The sequence below is a fragment of the Protopterus annectens genome, chromosome 5.part0 (genome assembly GCF_019279795.1).
Source record: "Protopterus annectens isolate FY-2018-M chromosome 5.part0, PAN1.0, whole genome shotgun sequence".
NCBI lineage: Eukaryota > Metazoa > Chordata > Ceratodontiformes > Protopteridae > Protopterus > Protopterus annectens.
In genome coordinates, this window is record NC_056735.1 from 981,699,291 (window position 1) to 981,718,589 (window position 19,299).

Below are 19,299 nucleotides of genomic sequence, written 5' to 3' on the forward strand. Positions count from 1 at the left end.
TTACGTTGGTTTGGATATGTGCTGAGGAGGGATGCTGAGTATATTGGGAAAAAGATGCTAAGGATGAAGCTACCAGGTAACAGGAAAAGAGGAAGGCCTAAGATAAGATTTATGGATGTGGTAAGAGAGGACATGCAGGTGGTTGGTGTGACAGAGCAAGATGCAGAGGACAGGAAGAAATGGAAACAGGTGATCTGCTGTGGCGACCCCTAACGGGAACAGCCGAAAGAAGATGATGATGATGATGATGATGATGATACATATTTGCTTGCGTGTGTGGTTTTGAGCTTGTAGAACACTAGTATGTGAAAAATATTATTTATTGTCCACTAGAATCATTGAATGGTTGAAAAGTGTATTCCCTGCATGCAGAAAAAACAAGATTTTAGAAGTTATTTATCTGGTTCAATGTATGTTTGAGTATCCAATCTACCCTAGGTCCCATTAGTTCAGTTAATCAACTCTCTACTGTAATTGAAAGGGAACATTGTGTGTATGCTCCAAACATGGCCATGAGAAAGCAGCTAAGACCTCCAATAATAATGATGCCATCCTACCATCAGAAACAGTTCTGACAAAACTGCGTCAGAAAGACTAAGTACTAAATATTGGAGACAGTAGACATTGAAAATGATTACTCACTGTATATCAGACAGAAGAGGAGTAAATGTATTCCTACAATCAGGGAATGTCAAGAAGCAGGTATGAGATTCAAGCTGCTCTATCTTGCTATCTTCATAATATCTTGTTCCTAGAGGTTCAAAGTCATTTTTGATGCATAACATGCTAAGAAGGAAATGCAATAGTTTGCTCAACAAAATGTGAGCTGTCAAAAAAAAAAAGGGATTCTGCTTCTATTTCTTCTGGTAATAAAGCTCATAGAAAGACTATTCCAGTGAAACCTTTTCCAATGTTCCAAAGGAAAATGCTTGACAGAAAAAAGCACAGGAATGAACCAGGGATTGGAGTTGGGTGATGAAAATCAACAGGAAGAAAACCAGCAAACCTGAAATTAATGAATAAATGTGAGATTACAAAGCATCAATCACATTTGTGAAATATGGTGGAACAAGAAAACCTGGAAATATTGGGATTTTTGACTTTGTTATACTTGTAGCGGACACCAAAGCATAAGCCCTACTTCATGTCAATAATGTTTGGAAGAAAATAAAGGACAGGGGAAAATGAATGAAAGAGGTAACTGTAAGAAAAACTATTTTTATTCCTAACAATGTTTTTATAAAACATGACATCTACTGCATGTTGTATACAAAAGCTTTTTTCAGTTAGTTTTGTGTGTAATAGGAATGCTAAAGTAAACAGGTTCCATTTTTCTTTCTTTTTTCTTTTGTGTTCAGTTTTAAGAAATGTCGACACTGCAATATAAAAAGAGAAGAAAGCCTGGACAAAAGACAATGTTATTAAGTAAAATTGATATGCTTTTTCTTATTTTTGCATATGGGGAATAACTGAATTAAGGTCCTTGGCTTGATCTAACAACAAAGTTTAAGTGGCAGCAAATAAATAAAAGAATATTGAATGTAATAAAAAGTTTTCCTTTAGCAAATAAATGTTCACAGTACCACATGAGAAGCTTATATCTGAAGACAGCTGTGTATCTGATTCTTATGTTTCTATGTAGACAAGCTGATAAGGGCAATAAAACCAGAATACTTTTTTTCTTTCAATGGCTGAAGGGTAATGTTTTCTGAAAGCATGCAAGTTGTTTTCTACATCTAGCAGAGCAATTAAGATAAGACAAAAACAGACAGTACTTAGTGTAAGTAGAATCACAGGCTGTACCATGCATCTTAGCATGGATAACATTCATTATAGATTAGTTCAAGTATGTGAGTATAGCTGTCAATCTGGGACAATTGTTCCTTTTTGGAGGGTTAATCTTCATTATGTAAAGATGTATATAGTTTATGTGTTTGTATTAAGTTAATAGGTTCTGGGGGTGTTCTGGGGTGTGTTTTTTTTCTTTGATTGAGGGTTTTCACTATAAGATGTGACATAGGTTCAAATGTATATGACAAGAAACAAATGTATAAAAGATAAACCTGCCAAGCATTAGTGTATGCATGTAAAACAAAAGCTGAAACTAGAAATTAAAAACAGCTGTTACACATAACAGGTGGGAATAATTTTTTATCATAACCGCAACATTTTCCATGTTATCTTTGAATGTGAATGATCTCAAAGGTACATACAAAAAAGAAAGCGTAGTGAACTATATTAAAAATGCAGAGTGCAAATAGTTATGTTATAGGAAACACACTTGGAAAGAACTGAGCATGTGAATTTGATGAAGAAAGGATTGCAGGATGGTTATTCAGGGGAATATCTGGGACAAAGGAAAAGGGGGTAGTTATATTATTTGCTACAGGAGCTCCAATAGTGATCGAAGGGGGAAAAATTATAAAAATGCTAAATCTGTAGTAGAAAAGTGCTACTGGCAAGGGAGGAAGATTACACTGGCATAAATTTATGTTTCACCTAAAACTGCTACAATGGAGCTTCAGAAAATTATGGGAGAAATAAATAATAAATAAATAAATGTCAGCTCCGTCAGTGCTACCAGCCAGTCGGAACTGAACTCAAGGAGTTCACATAATCATTTTTGGCTGGCTGCGAGCAGGCGGGAAGTGTTTTGCTGCCGAGAATTTGAAAATGCTGCAGAGAGAAGAAGCTTTGCTTATGCTGCCATTTTAGACTTTGTTTATGTTGCTGGCTTTGTATATGCTGCCATTTTTGGTGCTGACAGAAAGAACTGCTTGGTGCTGCCGAGTGAAGAATGCTGGCTGGCTTATGCTGCCAAGAGAGGCACTTTGCTTCTGCAGCATGGTGCTGCCGAGAGAGGGACTTTGCTTCTGCTGCATTATGCTGCTGTTTCAGATGCTCGAGAGAAGAATGCTGGCTGGCTTATACTGCAGCATGGTGCCATTTCAGATGCTGACTGCTGGCTTTGGTTGCTGGGAAGGAACCAAGGGTGTGTGTGTGTGTGTGTGTGTGTGTGTGTGTGTGTGTGTGTGTGTGTGTGTGTGTGTGTGTGTGTGTGTGTGTATGTGTGTCCGTCCGTCCAGAGGACCAGCCTAAAAGCTCCCCCTCTGAACATGACATACCCATCAATTCCTGTGTAAGTTAAGAGATGTCAGACTTGTTTGTTCCCTGTTGAGGTGAAAGCTCTTAAGATGGAGTGGATCAGTCTGCAGACCTTGATGATTGTCCTTATCCTCCTCCCAGCAGCCAGCAAACTCCATTACAGCTGCAACGGGAGATGCATTTGCACTTCTGCACATGCAAAAGTTCTTGTCAAAGAGGAATAATCCTAGGGCTTCCTGACCACAGGTTAACTTCATATTATTATATTGGCTTATAAGATTATATATATACATATATATAGTTGTTTTATTAGAACACTACTTATTGGAGTGGAGTGCTAGCTGTGGTACAATCATAGGTTTGACTGATTACTAAGGCTGTTTTTCAGCCAAGTTAGCTAATGTGATTAACTGATTGACATTATTTTTTTTTTAATTGTGAGATTAAAAAGATTTAAATTAATCTTGAAAATTTAAGATAGTGTCTATCAACACATGTTTATTGTATTTAAAAGTCCTGAAATAAAACACTAAAAGCTTTCAGGTTTTGTTATTATTCTTTGTTCCAAGTTCTTTGACTTTGGTCTGCATAGTGCAAACCACTTCTGTTTTTTTTATTTGCCCTTGTACATATTGAAAATTGCTGTAGTTACCATACCATTAAAAGTAAGACTAACTAACAATTACATTTTAACTGCCAATTTAATCTTAATTGAAAATCTTAATCATTCCACTACCCTACAAATAAAAGGGATTTAAATAAGCAGTCTATCTGCACACCTCTTCTTTTAGTTTCGAGGAATGTTAATTGTATGTCTACATATTATAAAGCCAAAGCCACAACTGAATGGACAAGAAGGCTTTGCCCAGATTTTTTTTGTGCTAAGAGTTGAGAGCTATGGTGACAACAGAATTTGTATTCCTCCATTATTGGCTTTGTTGTTTGTCAAGGTTTTTTGTGCTAACCGTTCACAGCTATGGTGAGTGAGAAGTCAGTTTATTTACGATTCCCCCATTATTGGCTTTGTTTTTTGTCCATTTTTTTTGTGCTAAGAGGCTGAGAGCAATGGTGAGAAGTGAGAACTGAATTCACTAAATAATTGCCATTAAGTTTCAGTCTTCCTATTTTTTTAAACTGCTGATTTAGCATAGTAGTATGTTGTACTGACTGTAGTGTAAAGTGTTCTGGGTTCAAGACTTGTCAGTAACATGCATGGTGGTAACACAACATTTTATTCTAGCAACTTTCCAAAATTATACAAGCAATGTTTAAAATGTGTCCCTGTTTTTACTACCTTTTGCCCCCCCCCAAAAAAAAAACCCTGAAATTGAAAGTAAGTGCGAGAAGCTGAGCAAGATGCCTATGGCTTAAACTACTGTCATTCTGTTTATAGTTTCAGTGTGGAAGTAAACTTTTATGATGGAAATGTTCTGAACTGAGCAGTTTTGTAATTATTGGTTCATGCATTCTCTTTCATTGTCTACAGTACAGCCTACTAAAAAAATGTTCATTCAAACAATACATTTAAAATGTGCTCTGTCTAACAAATGTGCTGTATTATACAAGGAGTATAACTTAATAAAGTCAGGAAGGTGTATCAAAGAAAAGAACACTTGTATGTTTCTTGTTTTGTGTGCAAGGGGCCAATGATTTGAAAACAGCCCAAAGGAAATCTTTATCCACCACTGGCCAGATGCATTTTCTTTGGATGTGGTGCAGGTTTCAATGCTGTTTCAATGAATGTGAGTTTCTAGGGCAGAGAAGTTTTAATGCCAAGTCTATTTTCATTGTGAGACAGTATTGCTTTGTTTGTCAGATGTCTGTTAGTGTTTGTGCATTGATGTGCTGCAAAATGCAAAATTAAAATCCAAATCATTGCAGAAGTATAGCAGTATGCACACATTAGTGTTTATGGTAAATGGGGCGAAAAAGCCAGGCAATGGGACATTGCAATGGCTGCAGGGGGACGCTGGTGCCATATTTTGGTTGTCTTTTCTTCAGTTTGTGTTCGAAAGTTGGTATCCCACAATTCCATTGGAGTGGGTGGGGTTACGTAACTATGCGTGTAAATTAGATGTTAATCAGTGTACAGATTTGTACCTATTTTTCATGGCCCTTGTCCAGATTTTTGATGTTTCCAGGTTGAGAGGTATGCTCCTAGCTGCTCTTTTAGAACCAAAGTTAATATTGCACCATAGCTTTCTAAAGATACCAAAACCAAAATTTCACTCAGAAACAATGCATGGGCCACCTACCAAAAAAACAAAAGCCCCATTTGATCAACTAAGATTCAGACAGCTAAGGAATGACACCAAAAAATCCATAACCTTAGACAAAAAGAACCACTAAAACCATCTACTGCAAAAATACCAAAACAAACCTCAAAAGTTCTGGGCAGGAATAAACAAACTACTCCATCCAGGCCAAATCGCCACTCCACCCCCCTTAGCCTCTCAACAAAAATCCCCAGTAGACATTGCAAATAACTTAAACAGCTTCTTCACAGAAACTATCCAGTCTCTATCCAGCCAACTCTCTCCCAATGGCTCTAATTCTAATGTAGCCACACCCAGTACCCAAACATACTTTACCTTCCAACCTGTTCATACTCAACTTATTCATGCCCTACTTAAAAAACTAAGACCCACCACCCTGGCTGCCAACCTCCTCCCAGCAGACTACCTGCAAAAGGCTGCTGATACCATAGTATACCCCATCTCAATCTTGATCAACAGAGCTATATCTGAAGCTACTGTACCCACTATATGGAAAATCTCCCATGTCATATCTCTCCATAAAGGAGGCAGTTCCACTGAACTGTCAAACTTTAGACCCATAGCTATTCTATCACCTCTAGCTAAAATTATGGAGAAGTGTGTACACATGCAACTCATGCACTACCTCACACAGAACAAGCTGTTGTCCATCTTTCAGCATGGCTTTAAGCCACACCACAGTACTACTTCTGCCCTCCTCTCTTTCTCTAACGTCATTAACCACAACCGCAATAATAATAAAACTATCCTCAGCACTCTTTCTAGCTCTATCCAAGGCTTTTGACATGGTTGACCACAAAATGCTTATAAATACCTTGAAGGCCTTCTCCTTAAACAACCATGCACTCCAATGGTTTCAATCCTACCTGCAGGGCAGGCAACAGGCAGTCCTATGGCAGAACAAGCTGTCATCTCGCCTATCCATCACATTAGGAGTCCCCTGGGGCTCGATACTAGGACCCCTTCTTTTCTCCATCTTTATCAACGACCTTCATTCAGTCATCCCAGATGCTACCTGCATTCAGTATGCAGATGACTCCTCCTTGATTTGTTCTGACACCTCACCAGCTACTTTATTCACATTAACCCAAAATACCTTCAATACAGTGGAAAATGGCTCTCCAATCAACATCTAATCCTAAACCCCAACAAAACTAAGTTGCTCCTCTTCTCCCCCACATGCAGGACCCCCCTGCCATCCTTCAACATAACTGCTAACAATGGCACTATCATCTCCCCAGAAGCCCAAACTAAATTACTGGGTATCAAAGTTGATAACCTGAAGTTTGATGCGCATATCAATCAAACTATCAAAACCATTAATAAAAAACTTGGCTCTCTTTACAGAATCAAACCTTTCCTTACTCCACTTGCTAGAACTGCAATTGCCTGTTCCCATCTGCTATCAACTCTTCTCTATGCCTCACCTCTGTTCTCCAACTTAAACAAAACAGATCTTAATAAACTATCATCCTGCTATAACCACATTGCCAGATTTTCTACTGGCACATCCTACCGGACACACCACTGTCACAACCTAAATCGCCTAGGATGGCTTGAACTGCCAAGCCTACTGAAGTTCAATCAGCTAATAGTGGCACATAAAGTCCTTTACCAACCAGAAAATACACCTGCACTAAAAAATATTATCAGCCCCTACACCAGCACCCAGCCACTGCGATCATCCACTAGACTCCTAGTTCAAACCTACAAATCCAGCTACTCAGCTGGGGACTCTCTGTTTACCAACTCTGTTGGAAAAATATGGAACAGACTCCCAGCTGACTTGACCCTAGAACCCTCACTAACTCAATTCAAAAACAAACTCAAGAAATACTTCAAAACTGATTGGTTATGTCCTTGCACTAACCCCAACTAGTGACCTCTCTATTTATTGGGTGCCTTACCTTCAACTACTTCTAACTATTTTCTACCACTCCATTTCAGGAAGGGTCAATTGTATAACTGCTGCTCAGTGCGTCTTAAACCAGAATGTAATGTTATGTATGTTTAACTTTGAAAATAATGTTATGTTTTGTAAAGTGTTTTATAATAAGTTAGTACTATATGTGCTAAATGCTGGTATTAAAAAGATCAAAAGCAACGGGTACACGGCTGTAGGAGCCAATAATCATTCAATTTACATTAAAACAGTTATAACAATTTTTCAGAAACCACAAATAAATAAACGGAGGTAAGCACTTTCACCCAACAGGGCTTCATCAGACCATAAGCACACATAAAACTATAGTTCCCTTATATCTAAAAAAAGGCACAAAAACCTAAAAAGATAATTTGTCTTAAAGCAGTAGGCATATCTACAAAACACCTATATACTCAAGCATGTATACAATTAAATAAATCAACGATACATATAAAACAAAAAATATTTCCATGTAAATATTTATATATATATATATATATATATATATATATATATATATATAAAACACACATATATTCAAAACACACACATATTATATATATATATATATATATATATATATATATATATGTGTGTGTATATATATATATATATATATATATATATATATATATATATATATAATAAATATATATGTGTGTATAATAAATATACATGTCATACAAAACATATTTGTCACAACACACTCCTACCTCTACCTAAGCCCTCTAGACTTCAAAAAGGACTTAAGAGGCACTTTATCATTAAGCCCATGGTCCATATCTGCCCTGAGCCTATTGATCCATTTGGCTTCCTGACTCTCCGTATTATTCCTAGTGTCACCACCTCTGGGGTTAGGGTGTATGATATCTATGACCCTAAACCTAAAGACATGGGTATCATCTGTATCCAGGACATGTTTGGAAAGTGCATTAACAGTGGGCCCAATTCTCATCTGGTAGAGGTGTTCACGTATCCTATCCCTAAACTTCCTATCTGTCTTGCCAACATAAAATGCCCTGCATGCTTAGGAAGAAGCGAGATATACCACATGCTCAGACATACAGTCAGCAAGAACCCAGAACACATACCTACTACCATCTAGTGGGTGTACAAAACTATCACTTGAGTCTATAAAATAATGTTATGTTTTGTAAAGTGTTTTATAATAAATTAGTACTATATGTGCTAAATGCGGGTATTGCGTATGACTGTAATCTGCTTAAAACTTGCATTTACTAAATGTTTAATGTGAATTATTATCTTGGAGCTTTTCGTCCCCAGGCCTCTGCTGAAAATGGACATGTATCCAGTCAGACTATCCCGGTCAACAAATGTAAAATAAAATAAAATAAAATAAATAAATAAATTGTCAAAATTCAATGTCCCTTCTAATCCTGAGTTCACAGCAACCTATGTGGAATTGTGCAACCATGTAAATGGCTGTAGAGAGGCTGCCATACCAACTAGAAGTAAACCCAAAACAAAGTAAAAACAAAACAAATTGGTGGAATCCTTAATAGGGTATATAACAAAAAGAAAACAACTTGGTTAAAATCAGGAAGAGCAACTCCCATAATTATTAGAGCTCTCTTATTACATTAAACAGGAAACTAAGAGGACTAATTAAGTCCAACAAGGCCAATTATGAGGTCATGATAGCCTCACAGGCTAAAGACCACCATAAGGCCTTCTACAGTTATGTCAAAAACCTAAAAAGCAGCACAGAGCAGTATGCTAAATTGATGGTCAGTGTTGACACCTTCACTGAGCAGCGAGACATAGTGAATTTGCTGGCTGACACATTCAGCTCAAACTTCACTCCTCACTCCTTCCCCACTTCCTAATATGAAATATCTACTAGCATAACCCCACCCACCCAAGCATTAGCAGGGAGCAGGTCCTAAGAGAACCAATAGAAAAACTGAGGAACAGTCAGCCAGTGCAGGAACAAGTCAGTAGTGTGTGTCCAGAATAATATGAATATATTTATTGAATCGCACAAGAGTGCATAGAAGTTAAGTGCTTTCATCTGTTATAACATATAGAATTCTTCAGAAGGAAGCAGGTCCTGGTGGTGCTCACTAAGACCAAAAATACAGCCTCAATTGGCCCCAACTATATCCCATGATGCCTCCTAAATAGCTTGAAACATATCCTATCAGGTCCACTTGAGTCACTTTTAAAATATAGTCTCAAAACAGACATTGTACCACAAGAATGGAGAACTGATACACTTATCCAGCTTCACAATGGTGGACCATGAACTGACCTCAATTAACTACTGGCCCATTTGTCTGACTAGTCTAATATGCAAAGCCATGGAACAAATTTTCATGGAAAGGCTCACCAAAGAGAGGGGCAAACTTCAGACACTGGACCCAACCCAGTATGGCTTTGTCAGAGGAAGGCCATGTCTACTAAACCTAGTGAACTTCTTTGAGAAGGTCACCAAGGCAATGGATGAAGGTCAAAGCAGTGCATATCATCTATATAGACCAGGCTAAGGCATTCAATACAATATCCCACCCAGGTATAGTTGAGAAATTCACCAAACTGGGCAAAAGCACATTCATAACTTACTGGATTGTCAGCTTAGGAATTCAGAATTGGTGAGATGACCTCCACTAAGAGACTGGTCACCAGTGGGCTACCTCAGGGCTCTATGCTGGGATCACCCCTATTTGGCATCTAATTCTCAGAGGTAAAGGCTAATGCTAAGAGCCTTTGGCTGACCAAGATTGCAGATGACTGCAAATCAGGAACTGTCATAGATCTCCCATGACACAAACATCTTGCAAGAGGGTCTAACACAGACAAATAACTGGTGCCAAAGCCACAGATTAAAACTCCATGCCAAGAAATGCATTATAGTGCCTGTCTGGAAAACAGCCATCCAGACTAATTACTCCATCGATAAAACACCTATAAAAGTTGACCTAGTAGTCAAGGATCTGGGAACTTATGTAGACAGTAATCTGTACTTTGATAAACATGTTGCCAAGCTAGTGATAAAAATCATTCTATGCTACCCAACTTATAATTAAGGTCATGGACTTCAGGTCCAAGGAAGTCATTTTGCCACTTTATTTGGAACTTATCAAGCTCATCATCAAGTATAATGCCTCATATGGATGTACCTGATCAGACATATGCAACAATTCACAAAGATTCCTTACCAGGAGAATGCAAGGTATAAATACATTGTCTTATATGGATTGCCACAAAGACCTATCATGTCTCCTACAGGTTACTGAGAGGTGATCTATATCTGGCATACAAGGCATCCACGAATCCAGCTCTGATTAACCTTTTGCACATCCGCAAAAATTAACAACATCAGAACCTCTAGATATAAAAATGTAAATTTTGCTTGCAACATAAATAGGACATGTTGGCAAGACAGGTATGTGTTGCAGAGGATCCCCATGCTTTGAAACAGGGACCCCATCCATGTGAAACAAAGTCTATCCCTAACCGTATTTAAGTGTAACCTTGACCAATGGACTTAAAATCGGAAATTCAACCTGAGTGTGGCCCTCATGTCTCTGATAGACAGAGGTGGACAGTAACTCTACCCAAACTAACATATCCCCTACACACACACACACACACACACACACACACACACACACACACACACACACACACACACACACACACACACACACACACACCATTTAGAAACTTCCTAAATAACATACTATCCTCCTAATAAATGCCCATGGTACACAGGAACACAACTGGGTTGCACAGCTAGGCTGATAAAGGCCCTGATGGACATTAGCCTAGTATATAACTGTGAACCTATGGACCTAAAATTGGTGGCAAAACCAAGGATATCTCATTGCACTGCAAAAGAGAAGCTTGAGGATTCCAACTGTGAACTTCTTCAGGGCATCCTGGGTTGACTGCTCCACACCATAAACAGAAGGAAATGCAGAATAGTTTCCTCCTTCCAGATACTAATCCTAGAAGTCAGCATCTGGACAGACCCTGGATAATGAAGGACCTCAAAAGGCCACTCCACCGTCTGAAAGCCATCTCAACCACAGTTCTAAAGAGATCACTACTTAATGTCTCCTGAAGCAAGAAGAAAGTATTTTAGCAACCCCAATTCACCAGTTCCCCCATAAATTCTGGAAAAGTTAAAACAAAGGCTTCAGCTGTCTTTGGTATCCCTAATGGAAGGACCAAACTAAAGGCTATCTTAATCTAATGGAAGAAAGCCATTTCTCCCCTGGTAAAAGGATTAACTTCCATTGGCCAAGTGAGGTGTCTTGGCCTGTTTCACTGTTCTGTCACTACAAATCCATGGAGAAGATGATGAAGAAAGGAACCAGTTGTAGGGAGGGGTGACAGAAAATAAATGGTTGAGTGTTTCAAAAGGGTAAAACAGGGAAGACATCTTTTTCCCTGTGATCTGCAAATGCTTAGACTACTTTGACAAGCTGAGCTAAGAACTTAAGAGTCAAGCAGGTAGAGGCAGATATTGCAAATATTGGAGTAGAATAAAGCAGAAGCCATTTGGCCCATTGCTGGGAATCATTGTGGGTCTTTTTTCACCCTTTGGAAAGGCAGAATTGCAGAAGGCTAGGCAGTGGTCCATTTGTTGAGGCAAAGGCAATAAAGGTATTGCAGAGGGACTGAAATCCCTGCCCAAACACCCAATCCTGGTGAATGGAACATCAAGCAAGAAGTCTTCCAGCTCATATACAATGATGAATGGTCTTAGCCAATGCTATCTGTTTTCCATATGAGCACAATAGTACCTGCCACCATCCACTGCAGCTAAAATGCAGCTGCAAAGGTGAGATTGCCCTAGCAAATCAGTGAACAGAGTCAAAGTGAGACCAGAAGAGTGAAATCCTCTGATCCCAGGCTCAGTGCTTCTAATGTTGATTCTAGTAGGAGTTATTGAAACTTGAGCAATCAATATGCATAGCTGAGAATTCCCAGCATCAACATAGAAGAGGAATGCAACTTGCCAGATCTGTCTCCCTTTCAGGCTAGCATGTCTGCCATTTAGTGACAGCGGTCTGTGATCTATAGAAATGATGAAGGTAAACTGAGACCACAAAAAAGTCTGTCTTGGGTGATTAGGCAACATACCACTCAAATCTGTTTAGGATCTGTTACAAGGCATCACCCTCCCTGGGCTGTAGCAACAGGGTGAGGATGACTGCAAGCCATCATGATAATATTTGTTAAAGCTAGCACAAAGGGAGAGATATCCAGAAAGCCTGTAATAATGCAGCCTAGGAACAACACAGGACAAGGCAAAAAAGAAAGTCATGCGCCACCTAGCCTTCCTGGTGGAGGGATCATCCCATGAGCAGCTCTCGAAAATAAAGGACTAATCATTAGAACCACATGAAAGAAAGTGACAGAAATTCCCTTTGAAACAAGTGCAGACAGCCACAACTGTTTATTATTGCTGAGTTCATTGTCATGAAACATTCCTTCACTGTGTTCTTTTTAGCCATTGATAACAGCGCAGGAATTTCAGACATGCAAACCTGCCTGGATTGCAGTGTCACTGGCTCCGTCCAGGGTGAGATTACAGACCTGTTGCCTTTTCCATCATTTAATGGCATGTCATCATCTTTAAATTTATCAGAGAGATATAGGACGATATTGGGCAAAATGAAGGGACTCCTAGTCATATCTTATTACTAAGCAAGCTAAGCAGACCACTTGGGCCCATCTTCTTTTACTCATATGTGTGTGTAAATATGTTATTCGTAACAATAGAAGAAAATAATTCATCTAACACTAGAGGGGCATGCTTTAATTTATCCACATGTATACATTCTCTTAATTCCTTAGAGTTGTCTACGAAAAGAGTTTTTTCTTGGCTCATTATGGGTTTGCTAGGGTGCCTTTAAAATGAAATAGACAAAGCATCCCTAGAGTTATCCTTTTTTTTTAGTTTGGGGCTGTTCTCTCACAGTCTGTGATTACTGTATGTTTTTTAGAAATGTGAAAAGTCACCTCTTCTCTCTTAATTTATTGGAATAGTTTTAGGCTGTCATCTAAAACAGAGTTAAAAGCAGCATTGTCCTTCAGTCACTGATTAGATGATTAAACCAGGAGTGTAAACTGCATAATGTCATAGAACACTTACTAAATTCATTTGTATTTAAGGTGTTTCAATAATACATAGTAAGAATAATAAAAAATGTGAAAAAAATTTGAAGCTGTCTCCCAACAAAAGTCAAATATATTATGTAGTTCAATGTACTCTGACCCACACTTCAACTTCATGTCTGCTATCAAATAACAACAAAAAAAAGTAAATAAAAAAAATAACATTAATAATGTTGATTTGTGTCCCAATGTTTCTGTAATATTCTGAGTAAGTACCACCCTTTCCATTCCAGAGGAAAAACATTATTTTACTAATTGTATGATGACATTTCTTTTTCCTCCTCCATGTTTGTTTTTGAAACCTTTTATTCAAATTATACCCATACCAAACTTCACACAACTCTCCACTCCTTCACCATTATAAGGGACTTACATTATAAGGGAATTACCAGCTCCTCTGTATATACAACTCTCTTGTATCCACAAATAATTCAACAACATAGCTCCTCTCAGCAGCCCCATTTCATCATGCTTTCAAAACCCTAATTTGTCTCCTTTTTAGTACTACTACTTCTCAACTTATCCTATCTTTACTACCTCACCCAGCCCATTAATTCCTACCACTCACAATCCTTCCATGTAACCAACCATCTTACCTCCTCTCTCTCATACTCACACACCCCAATTTCTCCCCACCTATATCCTATAAATAACCTTCTACTTTTTCCATATAAACTTATTTCCTGTCATAAACATTCTACTCCCATAGTAACCAGCAAGTCCTTCAGAATCTTAATAGAACCCAATCTGTACTCTAAGCAGTACAGTTACCTCTGTAACCCAATCCTATATCTGATTACCATTCTATTATCAGGTGATATCCATCCTAACCCTGGCCCCCCACCTCAACTACTATAGACAAGTCCATATTACTTACTTCTTTAAACTCCCAAAGTATAGTTAACAAAATCCCAAACCTCCATGCCTGGCTCATACATAATAAACCTGACATCCTATCCATCTCTGAAACATGGTTAAAACCCCATATAAAAGACTCTGAAATAATTCCACCCAACTATTCTATCATTAGAAAAGACAAATCCCACAAAAAAGGGGGAGGAGTAGCTCTCCTATACTCATCCTCCTTGTCAGTTACTCCCTATAACAAACCTACTCCCCACTTCAGTAATTCCAAATTACTCCTAGCACTACTTCAAGTTAACAAACACAAGCACATATGTATAGCCTCCCTCTACATCACCCCCTGGTGACAATAGTTCTACACTCGAGGACATCCTCTCCTGGCTCTCCACCAACATTAGCAATGAAACAATAATCTTGGGAGACATGAATATTAATTGGTCCTCCATTCAGTCTCCCACAAACCCACTTAACATCAGCCTCTATAATTTCTCACAGCTAATCAACTCAATAACCCGCCCCTCAAAAAACCTCTCTAGTGGTAGTATTCTAGACTGGATTTTAGTCTCTCATCCCCATTATTTCTCTGACAGTGGTACTCTTCCCAATCCCCTTAGTGACCACATACCCATCTTCACACACCGACTCTCCTTACTCCTACATCGCACCCATAATTATATTACTACCCGCAACCAAAAAAACTTTAACCCAACAACCTTTTCTAACTCTCTAAAAGCAATAAAGTGGAATAGTTTAAAAACATTATCTCTAGATAATGCAGTTGCCCACTTCAACTCAACCTTCTTAAACCTTCTAGACTACCATGCTCCCTTAAGGACAAAAAGAATAAAAAGCAAAACTGCCCCTTGGCTAACCAAAAACACACTAGCAACCATGCGACACAGAGATAAAGTCTGGGCACACTACCAGAAAAATAGGACCCCCCACATCCATAATAAATACAAAACACTCCGAAATAAAGTAAAAAAGCTCATCATCTCTGATCGACAAAATTACTTCTCCATACTCCAAAACAATAATAAAGCAAACCCTCAGAAATTCTGGAAAGGTATCTCCACTCTCCTTAATCCCAGCAAACCAGACACCCCCACCCCAGACCCTAATGCTCCCGATATAGACTTGGCTACCCAATTCAACTCTTTTTTCATTGATTCTATTTCCAAACTAACCTCATCATTCTCTAACATCACTACACTCCCCCTTTCACCCCCATCCTCCTCTACCAACACTCTACCCTCCACTACGACTTCTCCCTCATTCTCATCCACTAATTCTCTACCCTCCACCCCTTCTCCTACTCTCACTTCCTCCTCATCATCATCACCCCCATATACCCCCTCCTCCCACTCCCCACTTTTCTCATTAAAACCTATACCCACTTCTACAATAAAAAAACTCATTCAGAAACTGAAGCCATGCACCAATGCCCCTGATAACATCCCTTCTTACTTTCTTAGCATAGCCGCTGAAGCAATTGCCTACCTCATTAGCATTCTAATCAACCGCTCTATCCAAGAAAGCATAGTACCCCAAATCTGGAAAAAGGCCTTTATCATACCTTTACATAAAGGTGGCAACAATAACAATGTTACTAATTTCTGCCCCATCGCTATCCTGTCTCCTATCTCTAAACTCCTAGAAAAGTGTATCCAACTACAACTCCTACCACATCTCTTAGATAATCACCTACTAACTCCCACACAACATGGATTCAGACTAGGTCACAGCACTATGACAGCCCTCCTCTCCTTCCTTGAAACTGTTAATAAAGACAGGGACTCTGGTCGTATTGTTTCTACCCTACTACTTGACCTCTCTAAGGCCTTTGACACCATCTCTCACAACCTACTTTTAACTAAACTCTCCAAGCTTAACCTATCTCCTTCCTCTTTGAACTGGTTCTCCAGCTACTTATCCAATAGATATCAAGCAGTAAAATGGAAAAAGGCCACCTCCTCATTCCTTAATACCCCAACCGGTGTTCCCCAAGGTTCCATACTGGGTCTCCTCCTCTTTAATATATTTATAAATGATTTCCGCAACTCTATCCCTTTCTCAAATATCATCCAATATGCTGATGATTCAACTATTATCTGCTCTGCCACATCTATCCCTACACTCCTAAAGCTTACTCAAGATGCTTTTTCAACCACTGAGCAATGGATGACAAGAAATCACCTAGCACTTAATGCCTCTAAAACCAAATTAATGGTATTTACTCCCTCTAAAGCCACCTCTTTCGACATAAACACATTCTCTATTACTAGTCAAAATAACACACCTCTGGAACTGGTGTCAGAGACCAAGTTACTTGGGGTCCAAATTGATAGCCAACTCAAATTCAACTCCCACTTACAACTAAATATCAAAAAAACCCATCAAAAACTAGGTATGCTCTACCGACAAAATCATTATCTTACACCTGCCACTAAAATCACTCTCTCTCTACTTCCTTTCTTATCCCCTCCCTTCTCTATGGAGCTCCACTCTTAACTAATTTACAATCCTCCCTGAAAACACAACTTTCCTCTTGCTACAACAAAATCGCCAAGTTTGCAACCACCCAAAAGTCCTCCACCCACCACTGTTCCTCTCTCCAAAAACTTAAACGGCTAGAACTACCCAATCATCTAACCTGTTCTCAACTAACTCTTGCACACAAGCTTATTTTCAACCCCTCCCTCTGTCCCTCCCTTTCTTCTATCTTTAAAATGCACTACTTGACAGAGTATTAAGGTCTAACAACCAAAATCTATTAGAAGTGTACAAACCAACTCGTCCCCCAGGCAAAAATCTTCTATCCAATGGTCTAGCACGTGTTTGGAACTCCCTACCACCATCCATTCATACCACCTCTAACCGCTTTATTTTCAAAAAATCTATTCACTCACATCTAGTATCCCAGTGGGAATGCTCCTGCTCCCACCCCACATAACTAACGCTTGCAATTTCCATCTTCCTTACTTTCCCCTGCTTACACCAGCAATTTTCTTTTATCATTTCTCCCAACTCATACATCCTTGTCATTCCTAAGCTATTTGCAAGAATGCACTAGGCTGCACCTCTTAAGTGTATGCTTCCTGATATGTAATGACTCTCAGTTTTTTTACTTGCAATGTTCCTTTTGCTAGTCTGTATCATCTGTAAGTTTAATCAGTTGTAATGTTTATTGTACTATTTGTAATGCTTGTTCGAATCTATAACATTTATAAAATTTATCATCTATAACCTATTGTAACCTTGATTGTTCTTGGAGCTTTTCTCCCCAGGACTCCATTGAAAACTGGTTCATATTGGCCCAATGGACTATCCTGGTAAACCAACTGCAAATAAAATAAATAAAAAATAATAAATAAGCAACAGTACAAAATGGAACTGATTCCCAAAATTGATTTAAGCAGGATTTTAACAAGAATGCATATTTCTACCACTATGAAGTCTGTAAGCCCCAAGTGAAATGTGTTTTTTGTAGGAAGATGACAATTAATGAATTTTGGGACAAAGTGTATGCAATAGTATGTTGCCATTCCTTTATATAATTGTATAGCACTATGATATGTAGCTGACGCTCCTGCCTCATGAGTCTGGGGTTTGCTTCTAATCACTGGCAGTTGCCTGCTCTGAATCTACATGCTCCCTGTTGTATCTGCATTGAATTTGTCTCCATACACAGTTCTTGTGTTAAGTCTCTACTTTTTATTTATTTATTTAACATTTATTGATCGGGAAAGTCTGACTAGGACATTTTCAGTGAGGGCCCGGGGAGAAATGCTCCAGATGCATGTCTTTGGAATGTGGGAGGAAACTGGAGTACCCAGAGGAAACCCACACGAATGCAGGGAGAACATGCAGACTGCACAGAAGGTAACCCAGCCAAGAATCAAACCAGAGAACTTCTTGCTGTGACGCAGCAATGTTAACTGCTGTACCACTGTGCCATTGAATGAACTAGAGATGTTCTCTCTTAATCAGTCTGTGCATGGCTCATGAAACATATGGCACATTTCTCTGGCTTCAGATCATCCTTCCAACACACTCTTACCTTTCAACATCTTACTGCAAGAAACCTGGACAAGGCCAAAAAAGTAGTCAGGGAGCAAAGGCACAAAATCATTGACAGATTTTAATTACTGCCTTTTTAAACTTAGAAAGTTGTTAGAATAACAGGTTTTGCCTTGGGTATGCATTTTCTGAAGGATATAAAGTCTGAAACTCAAATTGCTGTAATTATTTAGTGACTTAAATCCTCAATGATTTGCCAGTAAACCACAAATTTTATGTGGAACAGACCAAAAATATGAGGCAAAAATCTGGACAGTTCAGAACTAACGCATGCACACACACACACACACACACACACACACACACACACACACACACACACACACACACACACACGCGCACACACTCACACACACACACACACACACACACACACACACACACCTTTAGAATATGAGTTTGGTGTTTTGACAAGAGTGACATTTGATGCATGCATTAATGTTCTGAGCCAAGAATACAAAATCTAGTCTAGATAACCAGTTTTAACATTCTCTTTTTTATACATTTTGTTTTGCAGTAATGCTTACTACAAAAGTGGGAATCTGTCAGTAACCACAGCAAATTTTGGCTCCACAGAATACTGGACAGTGAACACAATGCAAAATATACCAAATGGGAAATTCTACTCAAGCCTCGTTAGCAGGTAAGATATTTGTCTTTATCCTGAAGCACTAAGTGTCATCACAATGCAGAAGCCATAATAAATGCTTAATGAAAAAACAAATAAATGGTGCATTAGCTGCTGCCATAATGTAATGTAAGGAAAAGCAAAATATTTCACATAAGTCTAGTGTTCTGTTAGGAGCTAATGGAATTGTAGCAGAGTGAGGCATAGTTAACTTAGTTAATGGTAGCAATACTTACAGTCAGCTAATTTATGGTAGAAACTCTTATAGTCAG

The 19,299-nt window shown here is 38.7% G+C and overlaps 1 protein-coding gene across 1 annotated transcript in view; it reads left to right on the plus strand.

The window, feature by feature from the left end:
- The window catches only part of TMPRSS2 (transmembrane serine protease 2), a 396,349-nt gene that overhangs the window by 145,511 nt on the left and 231,539 nt on the right, over nucleotides 1-19,299 (plus strand). Inside the window, exon 3 of the mRNA XM_044071951.1 lies at nucleotides 18,917-19,042. Within this exon, the coding sequence (XP_043927886.1) occupies nucleotides 18,917-19,042 (126 nt within the window). The remainder of the gene's footprint in view (nucleotides 1-18,916; nucleotides 19,043-19,299) is intronic.